At 41.9% G+C, this 14297-nt stretch overlaps 1 protein-coding gene and 2 long non-coding RNA genes across 5 annotated transcripts in view; 2 read left to right on the top strand and 1 right to left on the bottom strand.

Annotated features, from left to right (window-relative positions):
• The window catches only part of LOC107000227 (uncharacterized), a 186207-nt gene that overhangs the window by 39427 nt on the left and 132483 nt on the right, over positions 1 to 14297 (top strand). The gene's annotated exons all lie outside the window — the stretch shown is intronic.
• The window catches only part of LOC114670007 (uncharacterized), a 31149-nt gene that overhangs the window by 8702 nt on the left and 8150 nt on the right, over positions 1 to 14297 (top strand). The window lies entirely within an intron of this gene.
• SLC35G1 (solute carrier family 35 member G1) lies at positions 2894 to 13058 on the bottom strand. 3 transcript variants are annotated; one of them, XM_001093499.5, is made up of 3 exons: positions 12796 to 13058; positions 7943 to 8123; positions 2894 to 5937 (listed from the first exon to the last, which is right to left on the bottom strand). In XM_001093499.5, the coding sequence occupies exons 1-3, from the start codon at positions 12971 to 12973 to the stop codon at positions 5205 to 5207; spliced, it is 1092 nt and encodes a 363-aa protein (XP_001093499.2). In that variant the 5' UTR covers positions 12974 to 13058; the 3' UTR covers positions 2894 to 5204. The 3 variants fall into 3 exon arrangements, with proteins under 3 accessions (XP_001093499.2, XP_028682497.1, XP_077802949.1); XM_028826664.2 differs by having other exon boundaries at positions 7943 to 8120; XM_077946823.1 differs by having other exon boundaries at positions 12847 to 13058.

The raw sequence follows: 14297 nt of genomic DNA, 5'->3' as shown, positions 1-14297 counted from the left end.
GGTATCCAAACCACACTTTGAAAACAATTGGTTTAGACCAACTTTATTATATTTTATTATTCTTATCCCCTATATATTTAATTTTTGCAAATTTTATCTGTCACAGGCTAAGAAAAGCCCATGAAAATGTCCTACCTTTTGTTGATTTTTGTTCTTTTGAGGCATTTTGCTTTACATAATGGTGCTTGTGTATACTGTGGTACACACATATCCAAGACAGTTATATCGTTTATATTTTTATTTATTTTTTGGTGGCTTAAAGCAGTAATAACTGGTTTCTTTTTCTCACAAATCTGCAATTTGAGCAGAGCTCAGGAGGTGGGAGGAAGGCTTGTCTCTGCTCCGCACAGCATCAGCTGGGGCGGCTCACCTGAGAGTTGGAGGATCCATTCCCAGCGTGCACACTCACAGGGCTGGCAAGCTCGTGCTGGCTATCAGCTGGTAGTGCAGATGGGGCCAAGTGTTGGGGCCTCAGTTCCTCTTCACATGGGCCTCTCCATGTGGACTTCTCCATGTAACCCAGGCTTCCTCACAGCAATGTGGCTGACTTCCCAGGGGGAGTATCAGAAGAAAGAAAACGTTAGTCCATTCTGAATTCTGCTATTGCTTTGAATTCAGTTCTAATATTATTGAGCTAGCACCTGCTATAATCATAGAAAAAATCAAAGATAGTTGTATTATTAGTTTCTCTCTTTCTGGTGTGTTCTTGGCACATACAGCTTAATCTTAAATCATGGCCAAGTATACTTGGAACAGCTGTAAGAACGGCCAAGTTCTTATATCCTCAGATACAGGAATGCACTTCTCTGACCTGGCCTTTCCATCTACTTCTGCTGCACCATAGAGTTCCCAACCCTGGCATGGTACTTTTGTGCTGCACCATTCACCTGAACACATTTCCTTCTGCCCAAGTCTACTTCTGCTCAACTATGGTTTTATACTTTCCTGACCCCACCCTGGCAACTAATCATGAATCTAGGTTACTTCCTTTGCTTCATCAGGCTTACTGGTATTAATCTCACATGGTTTCTAGAACCTTGAAAGTTTAGTAGAAGAGACCCAGGCTCTTTCCTCTAGTAGTGACATTTCCTGGGCCCAGTGGAACATTTTCCTGTGTACTGGGCATCTCTGCTACATTTCCTGCCCTCCCTTGAAAACAGCTATGTCTTCTCCTTACCCTCTTGCTATAAAACCCACCCCCCAATTTCCAGGAGATGAGAAGTGCCAAGGTTCATGGGCTGTGAATTGTTTTCCCAGGTCCAGCTCCAAACTTAATGTTCAAATAGGCTAAAACGTGGATCCATCTTTGTGGATCAGAGTCCCTAATAGGTTATCTTGCAGAATTCTAGGTGAATATGGTAGCTGTATTAGATTTGATATAAGGCACCAAAGGGGGCATAAAACAGCATGCTTAGGGTAGTGTCCAGGATTCGTATATCCAGCCTTCACCCATATAGCCAAATTCTAATGCCCATTATTGACCATGGATCCATACACACCAGATCAGACATCAGGGTGTTATCAAGGACATCTGGCTCTCTTCCTACTAGAATGCCCTCAAGAGACTAATTATGCTTACTGGGTGCAATAGATAAGAGGCTAAAAGAAGCATGCTGAGTACGTAGTGCACGGGAAACACACAAGATTCAGGCCCATTCCCCAGGTCAGAGCCAAGTATAATACCCATATAAGACCAGAGCTAGGGCCAGAACTGGAAAGGTGGCAACACCTGCGCATGAAAGGACTGGTGATCCTTGGCAGCCCTACCTGGGAAGATCAGCTAGGAAGTGAAAGCTTTCCAACAGCAGCACAATTCTGTGCTAGGAGGAGGGGGCCAAATGGAGTTTGCATTCTGATAGGCATGTTCCTATGGTTCCTGGTGAGGCTGCTCAGGAGTAAGGACTCTGTTATAAGCCTCATTTTGAAGAGGAGAGTGAATACTCAATTCTACATTCTTAACCACAGTTCAATACTTATGTTTTCATCCTTAATGGTCTACAAGCCCTTCTATGGCACTCATTTGCAAGAGGGACTGGGCAAGTGAGGAAAACAGGCTCAGGTGCATTAGGTGATTTGCCCAGCTGAAAAGTGATAAAACCGTACTAGATCTTCAGATCCTAATCCAATGCTTTACCCACTCTTCCAAGATGGATTATGTAGGTAGGAGAAGCTAGAGTCCAGAAGAAACAAAAGCCCAAGCTGAGGCATTGGAGGCTAACAGGCCTTAGAGGGTAAATAAGAGAAGGTAAGGACAGGCGGGAAATGCAGAGGAAGGACTCTACTGGCAAACACGGGAGCTAGTGGTAAGGCTGACTGGAGTATCCAATTTTGTTGAGATGTAGAAATCAGGTGGGAGAAGTGGGAATAGGGCCAGATGAGTAATTTGATGTGATATGGTGTGTAATAAGGCATCACTGTGGTTTCATGAGAACCAGAGTAACAGTGAAAGCAGGGTACTGTTGTGGCAATTCAGGTGTAAGGTGTTAAGTCTTGGACTAAGATGGTAGCAGTGGAAATAGTGAGGAAAGAATGAATCTACAAGACAGTAAGAAGACAGTAAGACAAGAAAGACTCTTCAGAATTTAGTATCGGATTTGCTACAGGAACAAAAAGTACAGAGTTCAAAGCTGCTTTGTAAGTTCTCAGGGTCTAGAAGAATGAAGGTCTCACTGACATAGAAGATTAATGCCTTTATTTTGGAGAGATAAACAGATTACACTGTTCATCTGACCCTCTTGATAGTAAAAGCAGGTCAGATAAACAGTTTAAACCTTGAGATTATATCCCAGCTGGATGGCTAGAGGTCAATCCCCTATAGAAAATAAATTTTGAAGCACAGGGTTGAAAGGGAAATAACTTATATGTTTGCTATAATCATAACAACCAACATATAGCTTTCTTTCATATTATTTTATTAGTACTTATAAAAACAATTTATGAAAATATTTTACTTTTCAAGATACGGAAACTACACTCTGAAAATATACATACCCATAGTTGCTACAATACATATCCTTGTATACACCTTGGACATTGTGTTTAAGAATCATACCTGCAAGGGCTAGAAGAAACATTTTCTCTAACCTCAGTCATATAGTGACATTCAAGTACTTAAACCACATTGTTGAAATAAAACATGCTCTAGTGTATGGGCCTAAAGAGATTTAACTTTCTAGGTGCCATTGGTTCTTTCATTGTGCAAGGTAAAGAACTGGAAGAGGGTTCCCTGAGAGTTAATTCACCTTAGGTGGCTCAAGTAGTGGTTTACTGTCCATACTTTATCATGGAACTAAGGGAGGGAGGAAGACCATGGAAATTCAACTTGGGCAGTCTCCTCTCTATCATCCCTATCTATGGAGCACGGCCCCTATGTGATGATTTCTGAGACCTCCGAGTTCTCAAATGCTCCTGATTCTATAATTATCTAAGGTATTTGCAGAGTGATGTTTTTGCAAGTCTAAATTCCAACACTGTAAATTAGGTGAAATAGCGATGACTTACCTACATAGACTTCATTTAGGATTTGTCAGGTGTCAAGGCAATTGGTAAAATCAGCAAGCCAAAAATTCCCCCACTGAACTATTGGAAAAGATCCTTTCTCACCAAGGCACGAATCCTAGAAGGCAAGTTCCTCTTTGCTTTGGGAAATGATGATGAGAGGGTACGAAAGAGCCTATAACCTTTCAACTCTGCGGGCTTAAGATAATGACAGATGCTTCATCTGACACAGTAACAGCTGGAGGCTACTGCAACCTCACCAATAAAGGGTTCGTTACAACAAAGAATCATTTGTGTACTCCCTAAGTCCTGACTAACCTCCCAAGCTTTTCTAGATATTAAATTCTCTCTAACTGCAAAGTATTGGTCTGATGAAGTTCCAGATGTAAAATGTGCTGTTTGAATTCGTGGCATTAGTGTCATGGTGCTGCATCAAGGTATGGCACTGACATTTAACATCATGCTGATAAACTAGAATTTATAGCGATTTTTATTTCAATGCAGGAAACTATGAAAGTCAATCAAACATAGATTCACAAGTCTTTAATGTATAACATAAAACATTATTACATATAATTTCATAACTATAAAAATAAGTTTAATACATTATCATATTTTTAAAAATTACTTTAAAAACATATACTCCAAAGTCTTCTATTTCATTTAGAGAATAAGGGAGGTATCTATTAGGGTGAACCATATGAAACTATGGTTTTTTAAGTTAAAATAGTAAAATCTTGGCAATTACATATGGTTCAACCTAATAAGATCCTGAGAAAATTTTATTTGGCATCACACTATAAATTCAAGGGGAATTTATAGAAAATCACATTTCTAGTGAAGAGAAAACACTTCAGGATGGAAATGTGCACACTGGTCATGCCAAGATTTCTCTTTGTGATTTAAAGATCTGAAATCCTGGAATGTTAAGAAAAATTTAGAGCAGTTTCAAAAAAAACTGAGGACAATTAAAATTATAGAATGCTAGCTGCAGTTGCTAATGCGACTGAAACAGAAAACTACTTGCCAAATTTGGCAATTTAAGTGTTTTAGAGGTGACATAATAAAAATTCCAGCATTAAAATGAAAAGGCACAAATATGAGTTACAAGTATGATAATCATTTATAAAATACTTGAAAATAAGGCCAATTCATTTGTATTATTAACACCATTAAGCAGGCACCTATTCTAAGCTTCAACTTCGTCCTCCTAAATAGAATAAGGTTGCAAATGAATTATCAACATAATACTAATTATAGCAGCATTATCAATTGTCTGGAAGGCATAGTATATAAAGATCATGGTGGTAGAACCAAGTTTCTTAGGCTCTACACTGCTAAAAGAATATCTAAAATAGCCTCCCCACCCATATCCCATCAGTACCAAAAATACATTTTAAAAATTACATATAATATTACTAGCCATAAAATTTTTTGGTTTTTCTTCAAACAATGAGCTCTCCTCTCAGCAACTCGACCCCAACAACAACAAAAAAACAAAACCAAAGCTACCAAAATATTGTTACACCAAACAGACTAGCTAGTCTTAACTAATTAAAGACATACTATATTCAAAAATGGTACTTTAGGAAATTTATTAAATATAACCAACGAAGCAAATGCAGATTTTCCAGATGTGTGCATATGCTGTCTGTGAATTAGGTGATGGTGTACTTGAAAAAAATATGTATTTCTGCAATGATGCTTCATTTGGAACTTTGGTACCATTTACGAACGGCCGCTCCAACATTACTGGCTACTACGCAGACAGCACCACCCACTGTCCACCATGTTGGCACATTATTAAAGAAAATAATCTGAAAGATAAAAGCAAAGACCACATCCATTGTCCTCATTATTGCTACTGGCCCTGCTTTTTCTATTTGAAGTGCTTTTGTGATAAATATCTGAGCCCCCAAACCAAAGAGCGCAATGAATATGAGAAATAGCCTGTCCAACCCACAGTAAGGCAGACTCCACTCTCCTAATATAAAGAGGATGATGACAGTTTCAACGAGGCCAAGTACTACATAATACCAAATGGTCAGAAAGTAGTCCACAGATTTTCCCATTTTTCTTAGGATAACTAGAGTCGATGCAGCAAACACGGCGTGTCCAATTGCTGCGAATGTTCCCTTAAGGTGGACTGAATAGCTTTCTTCGATCCCCAAAGAACCAAACAAAAATGGTGGTCTCACGATAAGGATCACTCCAGCGATTGTGAACATGGTGAAAAGAGCATCCCAAGGGCTATATTTTTCCTTGAGACATATCCAAGCAAATATGGACGTAAACACTGGACTGCTAAACGTGATAACTGTGGCATCAGCGAGGGCCATTGTCTGGAAAGCATAGTATATAAGCATCATGGAGGTAGAACCAAGGACTCCTCTGAGAATGAGGAAAATTCGATGACTTTTTGGGCCTATAAACCCAGTTCTGTAAATTCAAATGAAGAAATGCATATTAAATGAAATTAACATTTGTTTTTAAATTACAATTTGTAATTAAACATTATTTTAAAAGTACTAAATATCAAAAAATAAGGGAATAGTAAATTAATTATAATATCCACAAATGAATATTATATACCTTTTAAAATAGTATTTTCTAAGTATAGTTAATGACAGTAAAGCGTTCACAGTAAAAGCAATACCAGTGCAAGTGAATTACATACATAGTAAAATTGTAATTCAATTAATATAGATATGTATCCCATGTATATGTATACATATATGCTTGCAAAAAGGACAAAAAGGAAAATAAACTAAATGTTAATCATGTTTATCTCTTAATAGATAAACTCATAGGTAATTTTCCTTCTTTATATTTGTTTTCTCCAAATTTTCTATAAAGAAAACATACAACTTTTACAATAAATACAAGGTCAAGATTCAGCTGCCCTGTTTAAGGAAACTTAAACCCAGCTAATGCTGATTCTCAATCTCATGAATTTTTCTATAAAACTTGAAACACTGCTAAAATTTATTTTAGATTGAATATGAGACAAGTTTTCATCGTTCTCATGAGGAGTCAAAACGCACTGAAAAAGAACATGTAGTGTTTGGAAAACCATGCTTACTGCTATTCAAATTCTTTTCAATAAATATTTACTAAGTACCCACTCTGTGTAGGTTCCTGTCTAGGTGCAACTTGCTGACTTGTTGCAGGGCTAGACTTCATTAGATCATCATCTAGGCTACCCCGGGTATCTTGGAGTTAAAATAAAAGCACGGTCACATTTGGCCCATACTTTGAGAAGCAAAGAGTCTTCCATGATAATAAAACATAAAATGGGTCAAAACAGATTAGGACCAAGGATTTTAACAACATTCTTCCACTGTTCTTCCCCTGACAATATCTTTATTTCAAAATGGGGAAGATAATTATGTTAGCATCAGTGTTGTGCTGCTACCCTTAGAAATTTCTAAAGCCCTACCATCATTTCTTAAAATAGTGTGACTTGTCCACATTGACAGAAATTTGCAGATATTAGCAGATTTTCACTTTTCCCACCAAATCCTTAGGATATGGAGTGAAACTCTTCTAAGCGAGTCTGCACCATGTTAGAGATACAAGCAGACTTTGGTGACAAGTGACTAAAGCTTTTCATTTGGGGTGTAGGCTTTTTTGCCCAAAGAGACAAAGAGCCAGGCAGCCACTAAGGACCCAACTGGTCTCTCTCTCAGGGTTCTAAATACACTGAGGTATATGGAGGTTACAATGGTTGAAGGAAGCATAATTTTAACCCAGGCAGGGTGGGCAGTACAACAGGGAAGGAAAAGAGGAATTGGGTTGGGAGAGAACAGAGAGGGCGGAATAGAGACAATTTTCATATGCTGTTATGTTCTACGCAAGGCACTCCACCCTGTAATAAATCTTATTAGACCCTTGTTATCACCTTGTAGGGCAGAGGTCACACAGTATCATTCCCTCCAGTTTACAAAAGAGGAAACTGAATATGAAGGTAACCTTGCTCAGGGTTACCCCATCACCTTTTGAGGAATACCTAAATATTATTATTATAATATTTTATTTGCCCTGGTAAGAAAGCAGCTCGTTCTAAAAAAAACTTCTGACACTAGGATACACTATTACTTCTTTTCATTCATCTTTTTCTTCCAAACAGTAGTTATGCCAAAGGAAAGAAGGGAGGGTGATACAAGACAGGAGGAATTATACAAAGAAAGCTCTGTTTTCAAAAGGGGAGGTGGTGAACAACAAAATTTCTTTCTCCCCACTTTGTTGGGTATGTGGTTTATGCTTATGGTAGAATCTTCTATGGGTGGATGCTTATGACTTTTCATTAAGCAGAACCAAGGGGCATAGGAACTGGTAAGTGTATGAGAGGGATAAAGCAGATACTGTAGAGTAATTATAGGCAGGTGAAAAGATACACACACATTTATTAATATCTTCTACTTTGCAGTTAAAAAATACTTACTTTCTGTATATTAAGCAAGGGAGAACAATTAGCATTTGGAGCACACATCGAAATGCACTAATCTCTACAGCATGGACGTCTTGCACTTTTTTAACCAATAAAGAGCTCACTGAGAAACAGAAGGCAGACAATAATGTGTAAAACAAGCCAAGTCCAGGACAGGGTGCTTTCTTCTTGGCTTCTGAAAAAGATTAAATTCTGGTTAGTCCTTGCTTCCAAGTGTACGTTTTATCATTTTTTGCTTAGATACTGGGAAAAATGGAGCCGTGTCAAAGGTTAATAGGCTATATTACCTCCTAAGCATATCATTTCTCTGGGCCTGTACCATTTTCATCATCAATTATGAAGAACCATAGATGAGGACAACAATTTAAACCTGCATTTTTAAAATGCCATTTCACCCTATCAAATGGATTTCCTATGGCTCACTGAAGAATCATTCCTCACTTACAAGTCAAGAAGTAGAATGCTTGCCAAGATGGTGAGAGAAACCTTTAAGAAAAACTTGTCAAGATGGCAAGTAAAAAGTCCTTCCAAATGATGTCTTATGCCATCTCACTGGTGAAACTGCCTTTATGAAGAAAGTGTTCTTTTCTGGAAAATGGGTTCTAATTGGGTTATACAGTTATCTGGTGATTATTTGACTTCTCCCAAGTCTGTGAGCTCTTCCAGGGCTGGGATCTTGCTGTCTTGTTCATGCCTGGCACATGGAAGACACTGGATAACTATTCAGTGAATGAAAGGTGAGAGAACTTCAGGGAAAAACTCAAGAGTCTAACACTATTGGCAACAGCATAGTCTGGGAAGGTTCTCCATTTTGTTATTTTGAACTGTTAATCAGATCTATATATAACTTTTCATGATTCACAACTGATCTTCCCATTCAGAGCACAAACTCCTCAAGGGGAGGGTGCAGGTTATCTAGCCCTTTGGATCCCAAGTGCTTTGTACAGAACTGCCATCTAATCCCTACTCTTGGCTTGATCTGAACCAGGAAACCAGTGCTTTCTCCAGGGCATCAAGTATTCAGTCATTAATGACAATCTGTGTGAGCTTTAAACTTCTGTTTAGCCACTTTCTATGTCTTAGTTTCCTACACAGGAGTAGAACCTGCTTTCAGTCTTACTCCTCTGTCATTCAGAGGAGAGCAAAAGCAGCAGGGTGGGCAGAGAATGCCCACAAACAAAGGCCACACACTGCGGGATATATTCTTTTTTGAAATTAACACAAAAACAGGGTTGAGGATAAGGAGGAAACATAGGCCAGGCATGGTGGCCTATGTTTCCCAGCACTTTGGGAGGCCAAGGCGGGCAGATCCCAAGGTCAGGAGATCGAGACCATCCTAGCTAACACGGTGAAACCCCGTCTCTACTAAAAATACAAAATATTAGCCGGGCGTGGTGGCGGGCGCCAGCTACTCAGGAGGCTGAGGCAGGAGAATGGTGTGAACCCGGGAGGCGGAGCTTGCAGTGAGCTGAGTTTGCGCCACTGCACTCCAGCCCAGGCAACAGAGCAAGACTCCGTCTCAAAAAAAAAGGAAACACAAGTGGCCCTCATTGATTAAGAGCACAGTGGAACTGAAGGGTGAGTGGATATGAGCAATTTGTAGGAAAACTCATGTTATCATTCCAATCTAGGACTTTACAATGTGATAGCTATAAAACAGTATTGTGTAATGTTTTTAAAAATGCCCTTCTCTGATAAATGTAAACACCAGGTAATACATTTACACATCTTCAGGTCAGTGAGATGACTTTGCAAACTGGGACCAAAGTATGCTGATGCACAGGCTTTCTGGGGCATTCTACAGCCTGGCCTCGTGGTCAAAGGCACCATTCTCTACCTCTTCCTGTTCTAGGGGCACAACTGAAGATACTGTTTTGGAACTAGCAGTCGTCCTTCCTTTAAGATGCCAGAATCCTCATTCTGTTCTGTATCCAAGTGCTCATATACTGCAGAAATAAACTGTACACACTCAGCCCATGAGAAGGAAGCTTTAGAAGACTTCCAAATGAAGTACCACAAAATACATGCCTTGGTTGTGGTCAGCCTTAGGGTTTGACCTCTGAAATTTCAGAATTCAGTTCCAAGTAAAACAGTGTTTTCTTAAAAGAAACTCAACCCCTACATAGAAACTCCACCCTCAAACAGAACAGAATGAGAAGATCAAGGACAGAAAACATCTCCCTGCTCTATGTTTCAAGTATCTTCTCCAACATAAACTTGCTAATTTTTCCCCAGGAATATTTTCACGTAACATTAAATATTTTAACTCTTTAAAAATTAATTGCACCCCCTTGGCCCTGGTGACCTTTTCCCTTAAAACACATACATATATATTTTCTTGCCTATAAACACTTAAGGCTCATGCTTTCCAACTGGGAAGGGACAGACATTAGAAGGCTTCGCTGCATTTGATGATTTGTTAACGAGGGTGAGGACTGGCTCCACTCAGACAAACCTCAGTCTCTTACTGAATCATTTCAGTCCTGTCAATGGAGATGAGCACGACTAGCATAATTGAAAGAGGCATTTGTTTATGTTCCATGTTCATATCTCACTGCAAGCATATATAATAATTTGGTAACTCAAATTATTCAAATTAGGTAAGTGGCCATGGTATAATTTCCTCACTTAGAAGAAAACGGCAAAGTTACTCAGCTTTTCTATCCTCTGCTTTAAGCTGGTGATTCGCAATCCTGGTTGGGAATTAGAATCACCGGAATAACACTTAAAATTTTAATTCCCAGGTGCAGTGGCTCATAACTGTAATCTCAGCACGTTGGGAGGACAAGGTGGGAGGATCTCTTGAGCCCGAAAGTTTGAGACCAGCCTGGGCAACACACGCATCAACCCCCTCATCAATGCAAAACATATTTTTAAATTAGTCGGGTGCGGTGGTGTGTGCCTGTGGTTCCAGCTACTTGGGAGGCTTAGATGAAAGGATCGAGTAAGCCAGGGAGGTCGAGGCTGCAGTGAGCTGTGATCATGCCACTGCACTACAGCCTAGGTAACAGAGTAAGACCCTATCTCCAAAAAAAAAATTAATTCTCAAACCCCATCTCAGACCCACTGAAATAGAATATCTGTAACTCTAAAGGACTCCACTGGTTTGAGAACCACTGCTACACTCAATCACTAACTCCTTCCAGAGGATATGAAGCACAGGCCTAAGAAACTACTTCTCCTTGCTTCAGTCTAAGACCCACACTGTCCCTGAAGAAAGTAAGGAGATGTCTTGGGACAGCTGTATGCTGTCTGTTAAGGTCATCCAAGAATATAAGACATATGGGTAACAGTTCCAACCAGAATTTGAAAAAAGCTTTGTTGAGATAAGCAGTTAGAACAAGAGGTGTCACAAAGTTCAATGACAACAGTAAAGTGTTTTTATGTCAATTTTCTTTCCAAAATACTATCTTGTCACCTTACAATAAGTCTTACTGGTAGAAACTTTCTTTGAAGTTAAACACCCACAAGATTCTTAGATAGACTCACATAAGTATCTCATCTTGCCATGAGCTGCCTGGGGGTAGACAATTCCTCTTCCATTCACAAAAACGGGAAACTCCTAAGAGTTGGCATGGACTGATTCAGCATGCCACCAGAAGGACATTCAGCCAGAGGGTGACAGGTGAGAAACTGACCTTTTCAAAGGTTGCTTATCTGTTCAATTCAGCCTGGCGTAACCCCTGTTCTAGAGGCACCAGCCCATTTATAAATGATCACAAGTCTGATCATTTCGGTTTGCCTTTAGGACAGAAATGGAGCAAGAATCGTCTTCCTAGAGTCTGTCTAACTTGTGGAAAGCGCACAAAGGGAGGAGGGGAAAGTGCAGTGAGACGAGAGGAACAGAAATCCAAGGTTACACTTAGGGGAGGTGACTCAGAGGACAAGGTGGTGCAGCAGGCCGTGTAACTGTCCTAAAAGGAGATTTGCCAATTCCCTTCTTCTTGCAGGAAGCTGCTCCTGGTAGATGGTCGACTTCTAAGAGGAACGTGCTTTAAGAAGCACTTGTGGCCAGTGGAAAGGGACCTAGGCTGGTACATGGCAAGCTGGGATCCTAACCCTGGTGCTCCCTGGACATGCGCCCCATCTCACCCCCACATTCCACATCTTGGATGAGACAAAACAGAAACCCCAAAGCCCTCACCTTCCTGGGCCTCACTTTTCTCATGTGTCGAAGGACGGAGATTGAACATAAAGTGTTCTTCACGAGGGTTCCCTGGCTTTGGGGACGGGGCTGTGAGCTTCTTAACAAGATATGCCTTGTTCTGCATCGTTCGCTAAAAAGTCCTTGTATCCCTAAAGGTTAAAAACGAGTGGTCCCACTTATCTCTGCCTTTCCAAGATTCTAAAACTCTAGGACGAACATGTTTTCTAGACTCGATGCTTTTCAGCTTCCTTTTCGGAGAGAACCCTCAACCACCGGGATCACTTTTCAGGGTCAGCTTCCTCGCAACCTCGCCCTACTGCAGGATGGCCTCTCTCGCTGACCCCCCACCTAAGACCTCGGGGAGGGCACGCCAAACTGCAATCTGACTCCACAGCCCTGCCCCGGCACTAATACAGGAACAGCCTGGGAATCCCAAAAGGACTGCAAGCAATCGGAAAGTTTCTTCCGTCTTGGCGCCGGCTGGGGCGCCGGGAATTCCGCTTTGCAGCCCCCCCAGCTCACAGCTCCAGGGGTTTCCCGAGCCCCGGGCAGGGTGGGGACGGAGGCGCGGTGGGGACGGAGGCGCGGTGGGCACGGAGGCGCGGTGGGCACTGTGCCCGGGTTGCTGGAACCCCAATCCGCCGGCGCCCGCTCGGGACCCCGGAGCGAGACCACAGCCCGGTCCACACCGCGCACTCACCCGGCTCGGTGCGGGAGCAACACGGCGAGGAAAGGCAGAGCCAGCACCTGCCGCTGTCTGGCGCCCCCGCTGCCTCGGCGGCCGCCGGCTCCTCACTGGCGCCCGGGGGTGCATCGTCCGTCAGCGGCAGCCCGGGCTCCTCGAGCTCCACGGCCCCGGCGCTGTCCTGAGGCCGCATCTCAGGGATCGCGATCTACCATCAGCCAGGGCAGTCTGGCGCCAGCAGCAGCGCCCGGGCTGCCGGCTCTTCCGGCGGGCGTGGCGCCCGTGCGCATGCGCGCCCGGCCCTCCCACACCCTCTCCCAAGTGGACCGCGCGCGTCCTCCGCTGGCCTCTTAACCTGGGGAGACCCGCCGCCTCCCTGGTGGTTCTGTGGTGCCCACAGCTGGCCCTGAGGCGTCCAACCCTCTGCTGCGGGCAGGCTGGACGGCCCAGCTGCTTGGAGCCATCCTTGGCAAGTCACACTGAACCTGTCTGTCATGGCACAGGCAAGGAGGGGCGCTAGGTTCCCAACCTGTCTGTCATGTGGCCGCCTTTTCAGGAGGCTCAAAGAGTGGGCGTTGATTTATTGATGTAGCCACGCTTTCAGCACCTCTGGGATACCCCGAAGATTTTACAAAGCACTATGCTTTTCTTTAAATGGTCTAGGGTTTGGTTTTGTTTCCCGTGTTGTCTCTTTGCCGCTTACCAAGGAGGGTAGAATTTTGCTGGTTTGGGAAATATTTTTAAGAAAGAATTAGTGTGTAATTATAGGAAGATATATCTGTAAGTCTGACCAGAACCCATTTATATGTTCTTTGCATTCTTTGCAAGAGTAGGCGTGCATTATTGATCGTTGGTTTTCTTTTCTTAAATGGAAATATCCTAATTGGCCAGATGTAAGATTCAAGTAATCTGATGTAATTAGATCCGGTAGAAGATACATGTCATTTGGCCCGGGATTCACTAACAGCCTCTTTTTGTTTAGCTAATAATTCTTCCATCTCTTTGCTTGATTTATATGTAGAAGAACAGTCTCTAGGCAAGGGTGAACGTATCTAAGCTTCTAAGTCCAATGCCAAGCAGATCACCAAAGGAGAGTGAAGTTTGCCTTTACTTAGACATTTGCACATAGTGATCCACAGCTGAAACAGTTTTAGACTTAAAGTCAGGAATCCTAGGTTCTGGCCCTGAGTGTGTGACCTCAGTCACCACTGTACCCCTCAAAGCCTTGATTACCTCCTTTATTTAATAGAGATCAAGTATTTCCCTTCCTGCTTCGCAGAGTAGTTACGTAAATAAAATGCAATGATGTGGGCAAAAGCATAATATCACTTGGAAAGCACTATGCTAGAAAATCAAAGTGTGTTTTAAACTAGGGTCAGCATATAATTTATCCTCCAAACTGGGCCTTTTTTTGTTTTTTGAGAGTAAAAGGAAGAGCTCTTTTAAAAGTTATGCAAGGGAATAGGCATAAACTGGGACTGTCCTAGGCAAACTGAGACAAATGGTCACCTGAATTC

This window comes from Macaca mulatta, chromosome 9, assembly GCF_049350105.2.
Source record: "Macaca mulatta isolate MMU2019108-1 chromosome 9, T2T-MMU8v2.0, whole genome shotgun sequence".
Classification (NCBI taxonomy): domain Eukaryota; kingdom Metazoa; phylum Chordata; class Mammalia; order Primates; family Cercopithecidae; genus Macaca; species Macaca mulatta.
This window is presented reverse-complemented; position numbering and strand designations above follow the sequence as displayed.

Coding starts and splice junctions, on each gene's coding strand:
- SLC35G1 (XM_001093499.5), bottom strand. CDS start 12,973: ATGCGGCCTCAGGACAGCGCCGGGGCCGTGGAGCTCGAGGAGCCCGGG. Junction 8,124..12,795: donor TTGCTCCCGCACCGAGCCGG/GTGAGTGCGCGG, acceptor AATCTTTTTCAG/AAGCCAAGAAGAAAGCACCC. Junction 5,938..7,942: donor CCTTGCTTAATATACAGAAA/GTAAGTATTTTT, acceptor TTGAATTTACAG/AACTGGGTTTATAGGCCCAA.